Here is a 21,618-nt window from a genome sequence, read left to right as displayed (position 1 = left end):
TGATTAGCTATTTCCAGGTAATTCTATTTCGGAGAAATACTCCCAATCTTTAATTTGCATCAGATCTATGTGCCAGTATTATGTTCCAGTTTCATATATGGTAACCGTTTTGCTGTGTCATGTAAACTAGTAAATGGGTTGTTACTTTCACACCTTACCTCACTCTTCTCATGCGAGTGTGGACGCTGAGCAATTCAGTAAACCTGTGTTTGCTTCAATCCTACTTCTAAATCATTGGCGTAGGCGCTATAGTTAATATATATTACACTACGCTTGATAGAGGCAATAGTTAACAAGAGTGTAAAGAGAAGCCGCGACATCGTTAGCTTTGTTAATAGCATGTGTGTGTTCAATTTAATATTTTTTTTGTCAAATATGCTCCTAAAAATATTCAAGATTCATGAGATTTATAGATGTCTTCCTCATTAAGATATACTACTAAAGCTTCTTTTTTATCTAATTAATTTTTAACTTTCATTTTTCCCATCTTGCTTCTTCCTTGAAAGAGAAACAAAAATGTGCATGTACTAAAGCAGTATCTTTAGAAGAGGAGGAAATTAGTGCAAAATAATTTTCAAAGTGTCGCTATTTATTAATAAGTTTGCTATATAGATTAGTAATTTAATTATATTTATATTGTATACACAACACATTAATTAACTAAGTTCGGTAATTGTAGTAAAAAGCTTGATGTTAATTGGTTCACACTTTTAAAATTTTCCTGCATAGAAACACCGTTGGAATGATTACTCTCTGCCGTTTTAAATGCAAAGTTTTATAAAAACCCTCTTATAAAATCTGTTAGACTTGGGCGCCTACAGGAGAGTCAGACCTATTCACCGTTTTTGTCATCAACTTATTAGGCAATTTACTTTTAATATAGTCGTGAGAAAACTAACTTAAAATAGTTTGTTATCTGAGTAAAGTAAATTTAAACCTCCAGTACGCATACTTTTTCGTTTTCGACAATGCTAGGAAACTCTAAAGTATCAACAAATGGAAATACTAGCGAAGGAGAGACAGAAAAACAGCTACTTCGTTTAAAGCATTTAGTTGAAAAGACTTCCATCTATTCTAAATTTTTGTATGAAAGGATGAAGGAACAGCAAGAGATAAAGGTCAAGGAAAAACTGAGAACTCAAAATAGGTTAACTAAGAAACTCAAGTTAGAATCTTCTAAAATAAAACTTACACCAGAAAAATGTCAAAGCCTTGCTTCTTCGGCTAAAGTATCAATGGTAACAAAGTTATTACAATAGTGCGTGAAACTTTATATAGTTAATTACGCCTATCTCCACAATAATATTTTAGTTTTACTTCTTTTATAGAATAATACAAGTATGTTCCTTTTTTATACCAAGTTTTGTTTTCCAGTTTAGAACCAAGGAAAAAGGTGGTGACTCTGTTGTTTTAAAAAAGGCTTCCCAGTCTATAAAAAAACCGAGTATTAATTTTATTAAACCACAAACTATTTTGCTTTTTACTTTAAACATCCATAGGCAATAAGTACACTATTGCGGACTACTTAACCGAAGCTGTAACTTTACTTATACTATTACAGTTATGACTCTTATAGTTTATTATTGTTATTAGGATTTTGATTTAACTTTGAAGGATTCTTCAGATTTTGCTAGTGAGGCAGAATCAGTGGACAGTTATTCCCGCATCATCAATGGCCAACGCGTATCTTCTTTATTATATTTAAAAGCTCGTTTTTCTTTTTTAAGTTCAATGCATTTTTTTTCTTCGTTGAAGTTTTTAAGCACGTCTCTTAGTATAAGTCCTTTAAATAATAAATGTTTAAAAATCTTTTGTGTACTAAACTTTACTTATTATCACAGTAACTAATTTTGTACAAGCTGATAATAAAACTGTAAGCAATTTAAAATATGTATATACACTGGTTATTAAATTATTTAAATTAAATTTTTTACTGTATATTTTTTAAAAAATCCGATGATGTGCGACCTTGCAGGCGTCCGACAGACAGCCGGAACTCGTGACGGGCGGCGTCTTAAGGGACTACCAATTAGGTATTCTGCTACTTTTATAAATTTATAATTAAAAAAATAACCAGTTCATCTTGAAATTCTTTTAAATTTTATTTTAGCGGAATTTAGATCTTTTTGTTTTAGTTTATTGCACTTATTTTATTTCTGCTTTAGTGACAATTCAGTTCCACCGCCTTTACTTTTTTTTAGAAGAGAAATTTTTAATGTGAAAAAAGTTGGCTTTGTTAATTTGTTTGTAAAAAAATTAAAAAATTGAATTTAGCACAGAATAAGGCTTTTGTAAATTTAATTACCGCTTGCTCCCTTGTACTGCTCTGTACAGCGCCATTGCTCTTTGCTCACTTGCTTGTGCCTTTTTTATATAAAAAATCATGTAAAAACGTGTTTTTTTTTATTAATGAGGTTGTGAGTCGTTAAGTTTTTTAATTATATAAAAAAAATAACTGCCTTGTAATCTTTTTTTGTTTTTTGTCACGTGATTGGGCCCGCTGACGCGTTTCTTGTAACAACACGACTCAGTCGGGCTCGAGTGGCTTATTTCCTTATACGAGAACGGCCTTAACGGGGTCCTCGGCGACGAGATGGGCCTTGGAAAAACACTCCAGTGCATAAGTTTTCTTGCTCATCTTATAGAAAAAGGTACTTGTGTCCACGTTAAATATAGATGAAGTGTTTTCTTTGTTTATTATTATGTTGTAGTCATTAAAAAAAAATAATTTCCTCTCGCCTGCTTTCCTCTTAATAAAATTTATTGTTATTTAGCAGAATCCTTTTTTCTATTTTCTATTCCAAGATAAAATTGTTTCAGTACTTGCTGAGTTTAATTCGCTGGAAACAAAGAAATACGTTGGGAACGCATTCCTTACCTTTTAACTTTTTTAGCTTAACTGAATGATCCCAACTTTGGCTGTCGCTAAACTCTTCATCTCGAGCTTCATAATTTGAAATTAGACATTAATTAAAATCATTTCGATTAAAATTTAGATAAAATTTAAACTGACATACGCCGATTAACTTTTTACTTGAAACAGTTTAAAGCAAGAATTTTTTTAATATTTTCGTAATAAAATCTTCATTATAGCTTTGGAGGGAAATTTTCTTGTTATTCTTCCCTTTTTTAGTCGTGTAATTAATAAATTTTCCTTTATTTATACTTTAAACTATTAATAATATGCGCTTCTGCAGCAAAACAAGAAAACTTAACCTAACTTTAGAAGTAGGGGTAGTTGAACGAATGTAATTTTACTCCATTTATAATTTTTTTACATTTATTTTAAATTTTTCAAATTTTTATATCTTTTTCTGAAAGTAACCGTTGTTTTCTCGGAAGGTGTGCATGGCCCATTCCTTATCTGCGCTCCTACCTCGACCGTCGGAAACTGGGCAGCTGAATTCAGTAACTACACACCAGCCGTTCCTGTTGTTATAGGAATTACCGTTTTCCGTTACCGTTTCCCATATAATAATAACAACCAACAAGACTATTATTGTGCTCTCTTTTAATTCTATGAACCAATAGTATCACGGGACTCCCCAGGAACGAAAGGCGATTCGTCGAAATGTGCTGAATATGCGCAACTTTGCGACACTTGCGGGAAAGCGCGGCGTTGTGCGTAACAACGGAAAGCAGGTTATTTATATATTTGCCGATGTCATTATTTTTCTTGAGCTTTTAAAATAGTTGGACATTATGCCCGTCATCATAACAACGTATGAGATGGTGATGCGCGATCACAGGGCATTCCAGGGCATCCAGTGGCATTACATTATAGTTGACGAAGTCGTGATTTATTGTTATTATTATTATTGTGATTACAATCATTGTTATTGCTTCTTTTCAGGGCCACCGTCTAAAAAACCTCCACTGCAAGCTTATCAAGGAGCTCAAGTCCTGTCCCTCCTCGAATCGGCTTCTTCTGACTGGTGACGGCTTTGACTTTCTACTTTCGCCCGTTTCTACTCTTCTCTGTTTCTTTGCAGGCACGCCCCTTCAGAACAGTTTGTCTGAGCTCTGGTCTCTCCTCAACTTTCTCCTTCCCGATATTTTCGACGATCTGGACGCCTTCCAGAGCTGGTTCGACTTTGATCTTCAAGAAGGTTTTTCTCTTTTCTTATATTTTTATATGTACTGAACGATTATTGAACCAGAAGGTCGTCAACTTTTTCTTGAGGAAGACACCGAGAAGTGGCTTCTGAGTCAACTTCACAAGATTCTCGAGCCGTTTCTTCTCAGGCGGTTGAAGCAGGACGTTGAACAGGCGCTGCCCCTCAAGAGGGTTGCGCCTCTCTGCTTCCATTAGTTCGTTTCAGTGGTTTATTATTGGCAGGAACTCATCGTTTACACGCCAATGAGCGATCTGCAGAAGCAGATGTATACCACTTCCCTTTTAGGTTTGGTGTTAGTTTTCTTATTAATACTTAACTTTTTCCTCTTTTTTTTCTTAAAGGAAAGTTTCGGGAATATGTAGAGGAGAGAGACAGAAAGGATTCCTGCACTAATGTTTTATTTATAGAGAATGTTAAGCTTTAACTTTTACAATTCAATTTAGCAACGGTTGTCTCCTTTGGGTGATGCTGCGCTGGAAGACCGCAGAAATCACGTGAAACCAGAGAGCGACGGTTTGCTGATTGGGTCTTTGTGAATATATTTTTTCTTCTCGGCCAATCCCCGCTCGTTAGAAGGTCCAATCAAGAGTTCTTGGAGAAATATAAAGTTGCAAAACTTACTCGTGCATTTGAGGAAGGTCTTATGCGATTGGTCTCTTAATAGAATGTTTTTTTCCCGACCTATCAGATCTGCAATCATCCTTATCTCGTCGAGTATCCGCTCGACCATCACGGCAACTATCTCGTGGACGACGACTTGGTGAAGGCGAGCGGGTTCTTTTTATTGGTTACTGCAAAGCCTTCTTTATTACTGCGAGCATCAAGGAAACTTGTGATGCTGGATCGTCTCCTGCCAGCGCTGCAGCATCGGGGGCACCGTCTTTTGCTCTTCTCGCAGATGACGAGGATGCTCGATATTCTGCAGGACTACTGCTCCTTAAGAAGCTACAAGTACTCGCGGCTAGACGGCTCGCTAGCCCAGAAGGAAAGAGAGCGCGTGGTTCGATAAACATCGACGCCCTTTGTGGGGAGCCGATAATAACAGGATCATTGAAGATCTCCGAATTCAACGAAGACGCGAGCATTTTCATATTCCTGCTAAGCACGCGGGCAGGCGGGATGGGCATCAACCTCACCAGCGCAGACACCGTGCTGATATACGACAGCGACTGGGTGGCTTCGAACTACAATTGTCCAATTACACTCTTATATTCGTCCATTAGAACCCCCAATGTGACCTCCAAGCACAAGACAGGTGTCATCGGATTGGCCAGAAGAAACCAGTCTTGGGTCTATATTTATCACTTTTCTGTATTTCGGTAGTAAATAGTTGTTTTTCTCCGCCCAGTTTACCGCTTTGTGACGGATAAAAGTGTGGAGATCACCTTGCTCAATCGGGCGCAAGCCAAGCGGCGGCTGGAAAAGGCCGTTTTTCACAAAGGTGTGCTGTTCCGCCTCTCTGCTATTGGTGAACTCAACAGCCTATCATTAGCCAAGTTTAAGGGGAAGTGCCTAGATGAAGCGACCGAACCCCTCACTGCGGAAGAACTCAGCACTCTCATAGAAGAAACAGGTCACGTGCGGGTGATTTCCAGTGTAGACGGTGAACGATCTGCATTTTGATTGGATAAGAAGGGTCTATCACCATTTGTTTTTGACAGATGTCATTTCAAATCGAGAGTTGGAACTTTTATTGGACCGCTCCGAAGGGTCCAATTGTAAGTACGCATGAGCCTTATAACTGGCGTGAAACATCGCCTTATTAGGAAGTTGCGGTGCTCTTTTGCGACTGCATTGTACTTCTAAAAAAGTTTAAATACGGTTTATATGAGTGCTGATTGGTTTATATATGGGCTAAAAGCCGGGGGTGGCCAATATGATATAGTTTTCTTATGGCTTACCCATATATAAGCTGTATACTACTATTTTCTTATTATCTACAGAAACCTCCTCTACGGCTCCCGCGTTACAGACGTGTTATCAAAGTTTGCTTTTCTTTATTTTATAACATGAATATGTTGGAATTTATTATAGTGAATCCCAAGTTTTCCAATGTGCTGTCCTCGTGGCTTGACAGTTCTGTAGCGATTTTCTCAGTCTTTTCCTATAATAAATAGAAATTACTGAATAGTCGCCTAAAGAAACTCTACCAAATATAAATTCTTACAGAGTTAACAATTTGATTCCTACCCCTAAACCGAAAAGCAAGAACCCGGGGAAATGTTGCCGCTATTCCTTGAACCACCGAGGCAGTCACGCTATGCCTTTGAGGGGGGGAACACTGGTAGGTTCTGTACCTTAACCCCGTAAATGAAGTAACCAAAAAAAAAAGGTTGTCGGCTTCTCTGTTGCAGCCACGGTCAGTTGGTTACATAACCGGTTATTCGCTTTTATATAAACGGCAGTGCGTTGAACATCACAGAAGTAATAGCTGGATAATTTAGACTATTTACAACACTTCGCGACACCTCTACACTAGACAAAAACAAATATTCACACTTTAAAAACAATTATGCAAAATAATTATACTTCATTTTCACATTTGGAAAATAAAGAGAAATATCTTTTGAAGAAAACTTAACTAATTACATGGGCTAGAAAACACACAAAGTTATTAAACAATATCTGATTAAATCAATAAAAAAAAATTGTATAAAAACAAATTTAAAATTGGTTAATTAACCACAAAACGAATTTTCATTTGTTTTCCTACAAAAGTACAATATATATAAAATACTATTATCTTCCCGTTCAAAAAAAATTAAAAATTACAAACAATAACATTGTGACAAATAATAAAAAATTATAGAAAAATGTAGATAATTTTTAGTTTTTTGTAAAAACATTATACGCCACCCCGTGACTAGTAAAGCTAACCCGTAAAAATTAGTTGCTTCTTTAATTCTTTAAAATGTATGCTTACATATTAAATAAAACCTTTAACTAGTTATACTTTGCTCTTCACACGTATATTACGAAGTACATAATATCTCTTTGACAATTTTATTAGTTATAAATATGCTCTGTTCTCCTCCTTCCAAACTATTCTCTTTAAAATTAGTAACTACTTTACCTCTCCAACTTAGTGTAACTTATATATATTGTTTTAATACTCAAAATTTGTTTCAAAAAAGAGAGTTGAATTAATACGTCGCCTATAAAGCTCCAGGACTCGCCCACGAATGCCTTCATGGTACGTATCAAATTTGATGGCATTCCGTTCGTTAGTTATCGAGATCTCAAAATTTTAGTGACGTTGCCTTTGTCATTTTCAAAACAATTGATAAAAACGGATTTTGTGTTGGTTAAGCACTATATAATGTATAGAAAAAAATACCGTTAAAGGTCAGCAATGATCTAACGATTACTAGAAATTTGCTGAGTTTAAAATGGGGCCGTACGGACACATAAAGCTGAACGATCTTGACGCCTAAATTAGGCGGTCACTCCAGAAAACAGAAATTCCACCAATTCTCGTTGATGACCGTAAAGTGAAGTTGCGTGAGTTAGCTGACCTCGCAAAGATATCAAATGAAAGTGTAAGCTACATTGTGTACGAGAAAACTCTGTGCAAATCGGTGTGTTGCGATTGCTCACATTGGATAAAAAACAATGCTGGAACTGTTTAAGCGAAATAAAAAGAATTTTTAGTGCGATATGTAACAATATATGGATCATGTATCCATCACTCTACTTTAGAGGCAGCTAAATGGAAAGCTAATGATGAAAGTCGCTTCGAAGCGATGGGACTTTTATTTTGCATAACATTTTTTTCTTTCCCCATTCTTGTTCTAAAGTCAGCAAAAAAAATCGAAGATATCTACTTATTAGAAAAGGAACCAATATCTCTGAAGCTCCTGAATAAATTCATGATACTGAGGAGGTTTTAAAAAAAACACTAAGGATGGAATTATACTTTTTTACTACGACGGAATTAATATTATATATATTTAAACCAATTAAAAAATTAAGCTAAACCAATAATTATATGATACAGGCTATAAGACTTCCTGTAAAGCGTTTTGATAATATTAATACATTCAGTGCTATATTCGCCGCCTTGACTTAAGGCACATACTTCAAACAAAGCGTTCAAGATTGCATTATGTCACGAAAAGGAGAAGGTAGCAATTGCCATTATCAAATTATTTTGCACCGCTCCCAAGTCCAGGCCTGTTCATATAAATTTTTATATTGTGCACTAATAGTAACGGCCATTTTACAATGCTTTGCCATACATTAATATTCGTCCCCTAATGATAAAAATAACTGAACCAATGTTCTACGGAGCCTTCTTCACTTTAAAGTAGGTTACGTAATCCTAAAACTCGATTTCGAGTTTTACTAAATTGATCAAGCATCGAGATAACGGCTATTAGTAAAAACCTGTTTGAACTTTTTTTTCCAAATATAGACATCTAGATGAGATTTTCGGCAATGAGACAAGGCTCACGAGTAAGCAATTTTACTATCTAATGTTACTGCATTGGGTTATGACGAAGTTTCCCAATTAAAAAATTCGAGCGTACTTTGAAATTCAGTAGCTTTTTATATTTTTTCCTCGCAAGTTTTAGCTATAAAAAATATCATGCATTCTGTCATTAGAAAGCTATCCAGTTTTTTTAGTTTAAAATTATCCAATGCTTTCTTTTTTACAACGGTCCTATCCTTAATTACAAGATTGTACCACCTTCGCATTCCCCCTCAGGTTTGGTAAGAAGTATAATTGCGTATATTAGTTTATTACTTAAGTAAATAAAACCAGCTGGGATGAAACCCACTTTGGAAAACATATTAACGGCTATATCCAAAGAAGATATTTTTTTGACGTTCATCCTCCTTTGGGTAAATTGTTACTTGCCTTTGCTGGTGTACTATCAGGTCTCTTAATTTTATTTTTTTACTTATAGAAGTATATTTTTTTATTTTTTGAACCTTAATATTATATTTTATAAATCAAGGGTATGACGGAACCTTCCCCTTTAAGGAGCCCGGCCAGCCGTTTCCTGAAAACATGAACTTCGTATACATGAGACTGGTTGGAGCCCAAAGTTTTATAATAGTTTATAAGTTTCTCTGATTGTTAAATAGCTTCCTGCGGTATTGGGAGCGCTTTCACCTTCCTTACTTTTTGGTGCGTTGTATTCCTTGAAGTTTTCTTTGGAAACTTGCTTTTTCGCTGCCCTATTAATGATTTGCGGTGGGTCTTCCCTTTTATAAGAAATCTATTTAGTTTTTAACCCCTTTATAATAACAGACACTTATTGTTTAATACTGTCGAGATATATTCTTCTTGAAGGATTCACGGCTTTTTTCCAAAATCTTGCGGTTTTTGCGTACTGCCGCTTTCGTACTTATACTAGCAGGTGCTCTTCAGGACGTACAATACTTTATTTTCATTTTGCATTAAGTTTACTTACTATCTTTATTATATTTAGCGTTAACTTAATAAGCTTTTAAACTAACTTTGGATACTTGTTATTGTAATAAATTATACCTAACATGTATGTTGCAACTAATTTCTTATATATAAAGTTTTTATTTTTATATTATAATTGGTTATAATTTTATTTCATTAGGCCTTTTACCAAGTTGTGGTGGATATGTCTATTTTTAACAGGTTTATACCAAGATGCTTTATTAATTAATTTTCTAAAATTTGAAAAAGAAAGTATTTAAGTACCTTATTAAAAAAAACTTTGAGAGAGTTATTAATTTATATGCAAGAAAAGGTAAGAGTTATGAAAAATCCCATGAAATTTTATATTACTTAAACTTTTTAATTATAGAAAAAATAAATATTTACTTTAAGTCGGTTTTATTACTCATTAATCAATCTTTGATAGAATATTAATCCCTTAAAGAATCTTTTTATATTCTTTAATATTTATTTTTTTTACATAAGAAAATTCTAGTCCGTGTAAATACGTTCCTATTGTTAGCTAAATAATTTTATGCAAAACTATAACTTTTGTTGGTTTTATGGAAATTTTTATTTGATTTTATAAAAATTAGTTAATAGTTATTTTTAACATGATTGATTTTTAATTTTGCACACTTAAATTATTTGATTGTAAATTTTATTTAATACTTATTTCAATTTTCATTACTATTTTCCTGTTTCAAGTTGTAAACTGTAGATTTAATATGAAACTTCTTATAAAGAGTATTCTGTTTATTCTTTACTAGAAGACCATTTACTAATTTTACTAGTAATAATTTATTATTCCTGCGGGATATTTATAAAGTTTCATACGATTTAATGCTCTTCTACGGTATTTTGTAAAAACTGCTTATATTTTTCTTAACAATTTCTTGGTTAATTAATTTCTGCAGACTTCCCTTTTTACTTTTATACTTTTTCTACTTCTCTCGTAATATTGTACTTGATAATAATTAATTATTATATACATAATACTTTAGATATTTAAATATGGTAACAACTGCTTACGAACGTATTGAGTATTACGTAAACCTTTTTGTAGTATATTGCTAACAGAAATTAATAGTACCATTTACAAAGTACAGGATTTTCATTGGGCTGCTGCTTAGGCGTCAAGTGGACGGGCGCCTTTGTTGTGTTTCTGATTGGTCTGTCCACTGCCTACGAGCTTTGGAATATTTGGGGCGACCTGCGTAATTCTCCAGTAAAGCTTTTAGTTTGTGCTTTCGCACTATTTCCGATATTTTTCGCCTAAATATGACACAGAAAACAGTTTTGCACCACTTTCTTGCCCGCGTGGTTTGCTTGATTGTCGTTCCTCTTGCACTGTACGTGTCTTTTTTCTGGGTCCACTTCAGTTGGGCGTTCTATTCCGGCCAGGGAGACGGCTTCATGAGCTCAAAGTTTCAAGTAGGGTCTGCCCGTATGCTTTGTGGCAATATAGTCCGGCTAACCCACCTTCCAGCTCTCGATCGTTGGAAATCCTCTGGCTCACCAGTTGAGCGCAAAGCGCTTGGTTTATGGTAAGCCTTGCGGTTGCACTCTTTTTACGTCGCCAAACAGTTTTAACAAGGGGCCAAATTTACACTACGGAACGCATATACTGGCGGGGGGCTCCTGCACTCCCACGCAGACCTCTACCCCAAGGAGTTTTCGCAGGCTCTCCACCAGCAGGTGCGTCTCGGTGGTTGCTATCGTGCATTACTGTGAATTATTCTCAACAGGTCACAACTTATACTTTTAAGGACGGTAATAACGATTGGTACATCAAAAAGGTATCGCATAGTGACCTCTAGCATGCCTAATTCGATCCAGTATATTTTACTTGGGGTGTCAGCTAAATCAATCGGTGGCCGAACTCCAAGTCGGAGCGCCGGTTCCTGTTCTTCATGGAGACCTCGTGCGTCTGAAGCACGTGAGAACTTCCAAGCACCTGCACAGCCATAATGTACCGGCGCCCATGACACCGTCGCAGAAGCAGGCACTTCCATTATTGTTGATCTATAGAACCACGCCTGCTCAAATTTTTTTATTTTGTTACTATCGTTAATAATTACTTTTTCTATACCGCTTTAGTTGCTCTTTGATGTATTATTTATTATTCAGGTTTTCGGCTGCAACCACAATGATTCCAACGACTACTGGCAAATACTGGTAGACGGCTACGCTGGTTTTGCTATAATAATTATAGTACAAAATGGAGTTCTATAATTATTATGGACCAAAAGAGCCTGTACGTCCGGATAAGAGCAGCGCAACGCCTGTGATCGAGGTAGTAAACTCGTTGGTTCGATTCAGACATGTGAATGAGGTCTCTGTTTCCCACCAATCTTGCTCACTTATCTCTGATAACAGTCTATCACAGCATTGCTATCTGCACTACAGCGGCATGAACCTTCCGAATTGGGGCTTTGAGCAGGGCGAAGTCACGTGCAATCCTTTCTATTCCAAATCCGGCAATTTGTGGAACTTTGAGACCATTGCCGATCCCCGCGGTTTTTTACTTTCGTGCATCGCTCCAACTTTTCCTTATTGTGCACTGCACAGTCGAGGCGTTTACTCTGAAGCATTCGAAACCTCTTTCTTTTCTCGAGAGAGTCGTTGAGTTGAACGCCTTGATGATGGAAGTCAGCAATAAATTCAAACCCAAGCCGGGAGAAAACCCTTCCCGACCCTGGGATTGGCCCTTACTGAAGCAAGGTTTCTGCTCCATTAAGCTTTCTGGGGCAGTTCTGCTTATTCTTTCTTGGTAGGTTACCATTTCAATCCTTATTATGAGCACAATCATCGTATCTTCTTGATGGGCAATCCGCTGGTGTTTGGCGTGTGCGGACTCTCGCTCATCGCTTATTGTTTTCTCCTACTCTTTTACGCGATTATTAGGGGAAAAGGTGTAGCAACAATCTTATATGGGCTACTAGAACTCACTCTAATGCAGGAGTAGAACATCCCTATCTGAAGCACCGGAGCGCTGTGGTGCACACGTCAGGGGCATGGCTATTTCTAGGCTATCTTCTGCACTACCTTCCCTTTTACTTCATCACAAGAGTTCTATACTTCCATCACTACCTCCCCGCACTGCTCTTCAATTTTATGGTCAGCGGAGTTGTATTCGAAGAGCTGTTATTCTGGCTGCGAGCCTGGAAACCGTCGCTCTTCCCCTCTCGCCTGTTGCTTCTATTCTCTACAGGCGCTCTCATATACTCTTTTGTGTACTTTTCGCCTTTTGCATATGGAATGACGGGCGACAAAAAATTATATAACCATCTTAAATGGGGCGCCCATTGGCTTATCTAACTTTACAATAAAAAAATTAGAATAGACACCTAGGAGTAGTACTCGTTTATACTAATAATACGATCGTTGGCAGATTCCGCGTATGACCTTGTGCAGTAAGAATATATATTGTTTTCGTATTGCCATTTAGGTGGTCATAAAAAGTAGCGTAGCATAATGTAACGTCCTTACTTAAATTCGTTATCTTTACGATGTCGTGCTAATAATATGAATATTAACTTTTCATGGTCTGAATATATAAAGTTTGCCTTTTATATAATATTTCGCCAGTAAGTTGGCATCTTAGACGAGTTTAAATTTATTCAGAACATTATATGATATACTTAGATATGCTGGCAATAAGTAATAGAAAAATTAATCAATCATGTCGTATCACCCTTTATTTCTTTTTTTAAGTTAAAACACCATCTTTGATAAGTTGCTAATCCAAAGATCTTACGGGAACCTTTAAAACTTTTCGAGGTGTCGCGTTAATTTGTGTTCTATTAATAGTTTTATCCCCCTCGGTGTTATTGCACGCGGGTTACGTATTAACAAAAAACCTCCTTTCAGGAATTACCCAAAATCTATAATTCAATTTATTCTTTTACTATGTTACATATATATATATTGGTATATAACAGTGATTGTAATAAGCTTAAATATATATTACCTAAGATATGGTTAAGTTCATATATACTTATAAGTCAACATACATGCTACCCACAATAAGTAGGCTGTTCTATTTCCCACACCACGTTCCGCCTAGTTAGTTAAGCTTCTTAATAAGCACACTATTTAATATTACTAATCTACTAATCTCTTGTACCTTCGAATGACTTATATCATACCAAAGATATTAAACAAAGCAGAAGCAAGACCGGTAATAAGAAAATAACCACAATATTATTTTAAAAAATTAAGTTAACGCAAAAAAAGGATTTTGATTTAGTTGCCGATAACGAGTTTGATTTCTTCAATATAAAAGGTAATCTTTTAAAGCTAATTTTTTTTAAAGAAAAATGATACCATATTTCATAATCAACTGAGCGACATTTAGCTGATATCGTGTCAAATAAATCTGCTTGATTATTTATAGAGCCACTAGACTAGTAACTTCTCAGGCATTTAAAATTGTGAATACGCTTTGTAAAATTTTCTGGTATATATGTTTCTAAGTAAATGTCGCTGAATCTGAAAAGGAATTAGTTTTATATAAATAGCAAAAATGCCCGAAAGAATCATAGTGTTGATCTGACCTATATAAAGTTTGCTTTTTTGAAAAATAATGACTTCTTTTTGTAAAAGCTATGTATTAAGCTTGATCAATTTAATAAATTTTACTTATAAGTAGTTATTATTCTTATTTATACAATTAAAATAATTATATTCGATCCTGGTCTGGGTAAAGGGATTCAAGTAGACAAACTTATTTCAAATTCTAAATACAAGAAGAAAAGATTCACAGAATATCTTATATACGTAAGTTAAAAGGAATGGTTAAACCATTCATCCCTAATTTATCAGTAAAGTAACTCCAAATTGTGTCTCAGGTCATTCAAAATCTATTATTTTTCCTTAAAAAATTGTTTTTACACCATCCTATTAAGGTAGTTTTAAACTTTACGGAACATTATTTTTTTAGTAAACTTACATATTATTTTAATAAGACTATTAACAGCAATCTCTGAAAACCATATTGTAACGTTATGTAAGATTAGTAATTAAATGCGACTGTTAAAAAATTTATTTTAACTTTTAAATGTCTTAAGAGATTATTATTAATTCAAAGTTCTAAATTTTTGAATTATTGGTTGCTTAGCTGATAGACCCGTCCAGAAAGTCTTAGTTCTTTAGACTTAAGTAATTATCTTACCTGATCGTTTTATAGTCTCTGTCAGCTTACTTCTATTTAAGCCCTCTTAACTCAAGTCACTAAGTTGTAAGGTTTTGAATTACGGCCTACTTCCAGGAAAGCTCCGCTGTATTATATTTTTAAAAAAACCTCAAATGTGAGAGGTACTTATGAGACATGACCGTACTTGTACCACATCTTACCATAAACAGTCAATTAAACGAGTTAAAAAATTAAAATTATTGCACCCCCCCTCCCCTTTATGAACTCAGTTCAAGGTTCCTTCCAGATCCACCCTCTCTGTCTTTTTTTCTAATTTGAAGTTATAATATTTTTAAGCCCAAGGTATATAGGTAATGCTCTGTCCTAAAGTTTTTATTATTTTTCTGGTAAATAGTTCTACCTACGAAAGAGATGTCGGCAAATATTTATATAATAGAACTTTTATCACAAAGCTCTCTCATTTTTAGATTTGAAGATTGTGACAAATAGGAGAGAGGTGAACGTATCATTGATACACAGTTAATATAAGCTAAAAATGGTTTTAAAGTTAACAATTCTACTTCTCCGCTTAAAGAAGAAATATTTTGTATTAAATCTTTTTTAACATAAAAGAAACAAGAAATTTTAATTTAAAAGTTGAACTATATTAAAGACATACACCAGATATTTAATAAAAAGATTTAAAGTTCGTTAAAAAAGGTATAGATGAAATTAACAAAAAGAAAGTTCTCGGCGGAGCAAGTAAAAGATTTGGCTGGCTAATTTTTCAAAATCAAATGAACTTTCCTCTTTTATATAAAAATATTTCATCAGGTACTTGATTTCATCAGTGCAATTAAAATATGTTCCTTTACAAAATACTAATTCGAGTCGACTTTTGAATTCTTTATATTCGTCTTCCTTTTCTTTGTGTAAATCAAAGCTATTAGAAAGTTGATTTATGTTTTCTAACATTTTATATGCAATGTTCTCAGTAAATTTTTTTTCCATTATAATAGTCTCGTTCATAATAGTATTTATTTGAAGTGATATATTATTAGTAAATTCCCTAAAGTTTTTTTTCAAAGTTCTTTCTAAATCTTTTATTACAAGAAGTTTATCAAATACTTGCTCATATAATTTATCCATTTCTATTTTGATATGACCCTTTCCAGTAACGAACTTGCGTCGCAAAAAAATTAACTTATCATGAAGGTCAGAGAATGTGTAATTTATCATTGTAAGTTCCGAACTCACGTTATACAAGTCGTTTTTAGAATCATTAAAATTCTTCTTTATAGTCGTAAGTTTAACTAAATTACTTTGTTGTAAAATCCCATTTTTTTCAGCACTATACTTAGCTGTCTTTAAATTTCTAACAACCTTTTCAAAGTTTTCCAAAACTATGTTATCCCGTATAATATATATTATAATTCCTGCTAGCACGAACGAATGGGTTACGCCTAACTTGACAATGAAATAATTCATTCTTAAAATTCGCTGGGAAGGAAAGTTACCTACTTTGCAAGGATTTCAATACCTTTTCAAAAAAATGCATTACTAGCTGGAATATCATTCATCGGACTGTTAACATAATAAAGTTATTATACTTTTAGATTGCCAGAACCAATAGAAATGATGTAGGCTATCGAAGAGTAAGGTATTATAATATCCATTACGAATTATTAAAATTTTCGGCATTAATAAGTTTAAATTTTAACTTATTTTGCGGTAACGTTAAATGATTATACCCTAAAAAAGTAAAAAAATTATTTTCTAATTTATTGGCTATCATAAACTTATTTAAAATTGACGCAAAACAAAACAAAGTCCTTAAACTCAGGATTCGCACGATATTTCTTTGTTTAAGACCAAGTTTTTATAAGTTATTTATTGTTATAAACACATACTTAACTAAAGTAGGCTATATAAGTAGTATTTTAAAAAGGTGTTAAATTCTATTTCTTATATGTATATGGATTATGGATGGATGCCATTTACTTAAGCAATATTGCTATAGTCCTTTAAATATGACGTAATACTTCAAATCCTCAAATATTCCAATGTTAAAAGAACACCAATTGCTTTATATATTTAGTTCGCATGCGCCTAAATTTACCAATAGGCTTGTTTTTAGTTTATTTCGAAAAATATCCATAAAACAAAGTTTTCTGTCCCTACATTCTTAAAGTATACTATTTATTACACAATAAATTTATAAGAAAGTAAGCAAATACCAAAATTTTCTTGTAAAATTGAAAGTAAATTCGATATTTTATTGTATTTAAAGGAGTTGCTGTATCAGTTGAAGTTTATTAGCTGCGTCTTTTAAATTAAAAAAACATTTTTAATAATAGTAAAGTCAGTTTTTTTTAACCAATATAATTATATGTGACGTACTTCGGTATGACAATTTAATTTTTCAGTGGTTATATTAACTACAACTCTAGCGTTATTAAACCATTGTATCAAAGAATAAATAAATTTTTATAGTATAAGAAATTCATATTTTTTGGTAGCTTTAGATAGTTTACATTTAGTTTTTATACTTAAAAATATATCTTTATTATTTTCAAGTTGTTAAAATTAAAATTTACGTACAGGTATATAAGTCTAATAACTATAGCTAAGGGCCTTAAATAACATTGTAGTGTTCTAATGTTTTTAAAAACCTAATCTACCTAGACTCGTTGAAAACTTATGTAGGTATCTTGATCCTTTAAGAAAAGACGGAGAAGTGATATTTTATTATATTACGTGTTTTTAAGCTCTAAGGATTATTTTAAATTGTATTGATAACTATATAAATAAGGACCTTGTACTTATAACCTTACACAGCATGCCGAATATAAAACTCAGTACTACCATTGTAATTTTTCTGTTAATTGAATTAACGGAGAAAACTTATGCACGCGTGAAACAAAAAGTTGCTAACAATTTATATTTCCTATCACTGCGAGTTGAGATATATCAACCGATAAATTAATAACCAAAAATCTTTCGTACGTCAACCACACTAACGTATATAACGTTAGCGGTAAATATGATTTTCTCGATAATTAAAGTTAACCTTTTAACCAGAACCTAAGAGAAAAATTTTTAATAAAAATATCATAAACACAAATAAAATCTCTTTAATTATTTATCCGATAAAGTTGGAATATTAGCTCTCACAAATGTTCGATGTTAATTCTTTTTATCTCGAAAGCTTAGTTAAATTTAAAAAATATTTTTTAGAAAAGTAAAGTTAATCAAATTAAACAAATTTTTATCCTAATCTAACCTTACGTCGATTATAAACGTATTTAATAACTTAGTCTTAATATATAGTTTCCTGCACAATCGTTTTCGTTTGTAAGTTGTACTTAGCAAATTAAAATAAATCCTTGTAAGCAGCTTTAAAAGTAGTTATTTTGCGAATGAGACTATATAAGCCCCAATTAATTTGCTAAGGTTGAAAACCTAAAAGTAAGCCTGTTGGTATCTGCTTTTTAAGTTCCTAAAACTATAGGATCAAGAGTTCATACTGGGGTTATTACTGTCTAAGAGACAAAAATTACTTGCAGCGGACATTTGGCGTGAACTAATACCTACAAGGACACATCGTGGTCTTTAACTAACCTAGACGTAAAAAAATATATTAATAATTTATTGATGAACTACTTTTGCCGTTCCCGCTTGCTTACATCCATTTTATAATTTATAATTCTTTTATTTCATCACTACTTTCTGAGTTTTCATTGGTTAACGATAATTCGTGAAATGTTTTTTGTCTTATTTATTATGTCACGATAAAGGAGCATTACTAACGACATTGAACTAACTAAAAAATAATGGCCTCCAGGCAAACACGGTTAAACAAGAAACATTTTCGAGTGATGAATTTAAAATTTCTAGGATTTAATATGTCTATTTTTTAATAATCCTCCTTTCCTTTCAAAAAAAAATGCTTACGAAGAAACTTAATTGGGTTAACTATAAAGGTAGTTCCTTAAATTTTTATGTTCTTAACTTATAAGGTTGAGTTTAAACTTGTGTAATGTCCCTTCTAACACTTTCAAGCGTGATTGCTGACTTTTTCATACTTAACAAATTTAATGCGCAAATTCGGTTATATATAGATCTAGAAAAAAAAGTTCTATTCTTTTTCTAATTTAAAATTTTTAACATATTTTAAAGGCAGATCCCTTTAGAACATATAAAATGAAATTTGAATCCCATACTTCAAAATTATTATATCTAAGGTCATATATTGTCTTTCGCCACAGATTTTTAATGACAAAAAAGCTGATCAAAAGTAAAATAGCTGAAGACCTGTTGTTTATTTTCTATAAAATTAATGAACACATATAAAAACTAAAACACGTAGACATACAGAAAACGGTCATATGTTAATAAGAAAATAATAAGGTAAAATACAGTAAAATCATAAGTGAAGACCTGGCGTGCAAATTGTGAAATTGAGATATACATAACATGAACTTATTTATAGACATTAACTCGCTCATTTATTTTTAACAGTTGCACTACCTAAGTTAAATAGTCTAATGAGTGTTATGGTAAAAAGTAAAAATAAAAAAGGGTGATGTCGTAGGCCATAAAAACAGTCAATTACTTTAATCAACACAACGATTATAAATATTATGGATTTTGATTTTAATAATTACTGAAAGCACGAAGCTCTCGATACCCATCTAAAATTGTTTTCCTGATTTTTTTTTGAATAATACATTGGGTTATATACAATAGGAGAACCTTGTAACACTATTATTTTAATTTTTGTCTAACAAGTGTCACTCCGCACTTAAAGTTTCAATTAAAAAAATCATAACTAAAAAAATTATACTTGTAAAATTTCTTTTAGATGTGTTTAATGTACTAATACATTATTACAAATGAGCTTTAAAGATGAAAAAAAATGTTCTTTTCGCAGGTCAAAAAGTTATTACTGAATGGTGCCCCTAATAAAAAAATTAAAAGTAGGTTTTGAAAGCCTCATCTGTAGTGTCGATAATTCATGTTATATCTCTAAAAGTTATAAACTTCTAATAACTCTTCCCAAAAAAATATATATATATATTACTGTAAAGTTGATTATTTTCTATACAAGGGGATGAACCTTCGTTTACTGAACAACAATATAAGCTCTACTAAAAAGAATTTAACACTGAAAAAAGGGAGAGTAAGTTTAACTTAAATGACTTGAAATTAAATAACCGTAACCTTGACTCTTGATCTGATCATGAAAATTATGGTTGAAAGTTTTAATTTTTAATTAGCTCTCCTATATTTAAGCTAAACTGGTCAATAGAAAATAGCTTTGTAATGAGTATTTCGACTGTAGAATAATGTTATAGAAGCTTTAAAATGTCTTCATTTCTTACAGAAACCAATTACAGCTCCAATACGTTAAATGCCTTATAACGCGACATAATTATCATGGCCAAGAGCAAGACTTTCGTCTTTAAAGATAATATCATAATTTGATACCTTACTACATAGGTCAGTGTTATAAACTATAGCATAGTTATTATAAACTGCTATAATTTTTGGAGGAAATTAAACGGCAATGAAACAAATAAAGAAGCAAACAACAACTTCCGAGGTTGGCCATTTAACACTATATAAAAAAACTACATAAAAAACTATTCGCTACTTTCTAGATGACGGTTTGACTAGCTTTACGACACCGAAAACGGCGCTAATTTTAGAAGGCGGCCAAGTTCGGTTCTAAAAAGGACAGAGATGTATTATTAAGTTCGAATTTTTGGATGCAATGTATATTTAATTTATAAAAATCGGAATCCAACATGCTAACTATAACTTCTAGTGTAGCCTCAAACTGGTGGAAATTACATAAGATAGGAGCTTTAAAATCCTAGGATCTAGGGCTTTAATTTCTTATACCTGTTTGCTCAACACCTAAATATTCATCTTGCGCTCTTTTTTATTAAAAAAATATAGTACTTTTTACTCGAGCCCTGCCACGAGTTTCTAAACAATGTTAACTAGGGTAAACTAGGTTAAACCAGTTTATCTCGAATGGTAGACCCAGTACTCATGTTAGCATAGTTTACTGCACGAAAGTGTTGATGGGCAACTAAGTTTTCCGTGTTGTCAAATATTTTGGCAACGCCATAATTCCTCAAATGGTCAATAAGGAAAGTTTGTAATCATTGATTCTTGGTCGGTAGTACTAGCGGTGTCTCCTGGAGGTCTCGGGTCTATTTACTCGGAGCCACCCCTCCTATTGGTGGTATCGCTTTAGGCTAAATGGAGGGAGGCCGGGCCAATTGGGAAAGTGGCACATATGTAAATGTGTTCTAGCCCCTTTATTTGTAAACGCTGATCAAGCGCTAACGACCTCACAAGACTGGGCCGTGATAAAAAATTAATTTGATAAATTTCGTTTTTATCTCAAATTATATAAAAATATTTTGTTGCTCTTTCTATATAGAATAATCAGGTAAAAACACACTATCTTATTATTATAAATGTGAGAAATTATTCTTTTAGAAATTATTATGAGGAAATTATATTAGCTTATGCTTTATTCATTTAAATAATTTTTAACCCAAAATTATTTTGTTTATTCCTTGATTATTTACTTGAGTTTATTTACTCCTTACTATTTATCTTAATATTCTTCTTAACTATTACGATTGGTAGAAATATTAAAGGCTTATGCTAATTTTACTATCCTTAACAGTTATTCAACAAGTTTTAGCTTCCTTATTAGTTCCATTAGCTTATTATGAGGTGTTAACTGAAGTATAATACTAACCTCACTTACCATTCATGAGTCAGTTGGTAAATATTTTCACATAACAATATAAGATGAACTCCCCCAAATTACTTTTAGAGTTGAGAAAGCATTTAATTTTAATTTGTTTCCGGTGATTAGGAAAATAAGAGACATTTCCAACACTTTAAAGGTTAAAGGT

At 33.0% G+C, this 21,618-nt stretch overlaps 3 protein-coding genes across 6 annotated transcripts; all 3 read left to right on the top strand.

Moving 5' to 3' along the window:
* Positions 1–820: 820 nt before the first annotated feature.
* Positions 821–2,339, top strand: LOC135119781 (lymphoid-specific helicase-like). 2 transcript variants are annotated; one of them, XM_064044170.1, is made up of 7 exons: positions 821–1,238; positions 1,375–1,444; positions 1,500–1,537; positions 1,594–1,683; positions 1,976–2,033; positions 2,166–2,226; positions 2,280–2,339. In XM_064044170.1, exons 1-6 carry the CDS (start codon positions 969–971, stop codon positions 2,219–2,221), a joined length of 582 nt encoding a protein of 193 aa, XP_063900240.1. In that variant the 5' UTR covers positions 821–968; the 3' UTR covers positions 2,222–2,226; positions 2,280–2,339. The 2 variants fall into 2 exon arrangements, with proteins under 2 accessions (XP_063900240.1, XP_063900239.1); XM_064044169.1 differs by having other exon boundaries at positions 2,275–2,338.
* A 46-nt stretch (positions 2,340–2,385) lies between these two features.
* Positions 2,386–6,293, top strand: LOC135119780 (lymphoid-specific helicase-like). Of its 3 annotated transcripts, none has more exons than XM_064044165.1 (18): positions 2,386–2,651; positions 3,343–3,408; positions 3,532–3,642; positions 3,694–3,795; positions 3,854–3,935; positions 3,993–4,109; positions 4,161–4,288; positions 4,340–4,403; positions 4,460–4,512; positions 4,562–4,631; positions 4,692–4,756; positions 4,807–4,892; positions 4,944–5,118; positions 5,175–5,291; positions 5,342–5,408; positions 5,467–5,559; positions 5,611–5,721; positions 5,780–6,293. In XM_064044165.1, exons 2-18 carry the CDS (start codon positions 3,349–3,351, stop codon positions 5,848–5,850), a joined length of 1,572 nt encoding a protein of 523 aa, XP_063900235.1. In that variant the 5' UTR covers positions 2,386–2,651; positions 3,343–3,348; the 3' UTR covers positions 5,851–6,293. The 3 variants fall into 3 exon arrangements, with proteins under 3 accessions (XP_063900235.1, XP_063900237.1, XP_063900236.1); XM_064044167.1 differs by having other exon boundaries at positions 2,393–2,651; positions 3,694–3,792; positions 4,164–4,288; XM_064044166.1 differs by having other exon boundaries at positions 2,394–2,651; positions 3,694–3,792.
* Positions 6,294–8,719: 2,426 nt separating this feature from the next.
* On the top strand, positions 8,720–12,858 carry LOC135119748 (protein O-mannosyl-transferase 2-like). The gene is made up of 18 exons (XM_064044130.1): positions 8,720–8,831; positions 8,884–8,999; positions 9,080–9,156; positions 9,210–9,318; positions 9,376–9,484; positions 9,698–9,738; positions 10,647–10,765; positions 10,828–10,971; positions 11,027–11,084; positions 11,135–11,235; positions 11,286–11,336; positions 11,399–11,542; positions 11,668–11,731; positions 11,790–11,872; positions 11,927–12,056; positions 12,109–12,261; positions 12,315–12,452; positions 12,500–12,858. The coding sequence occupies exons 3-18, from the start codon at positions 9,133–9,135 to the stop codon at positions 12,856–12,858; spliced, it is 1,827 nt and encodes a 608-aa protein (XP_063900200.1). The 5' UTR covers positions 8,720–8,831; positions 8,884–8,999; positions 9,080–9,132.
* Positions 12,859–21,618: the final 8,760 nt, after the last annotated feature.

This window comes from Zophobas morio, unplaced genomic scaffold (assembly GCF_036711695.1).
Source record: "Zophobas morio isolate AGI-343-1 ecotype UQ-CSIRO unplaced genomic scaffold, CSIRO_AGI_Zmor_V1 ptg000304l, whole genome shotgun sequence".
NCBI lineage: Eukaryota > Metazoa > Arthropoda > Insecta > Coleoptera > Tenebrionidae > Zophobas > Zophobas morio.
Note: the sequence above shows the minus strand (reverse complement) of the source record. Positions and strands in the feature narration are given on the sequence as shown.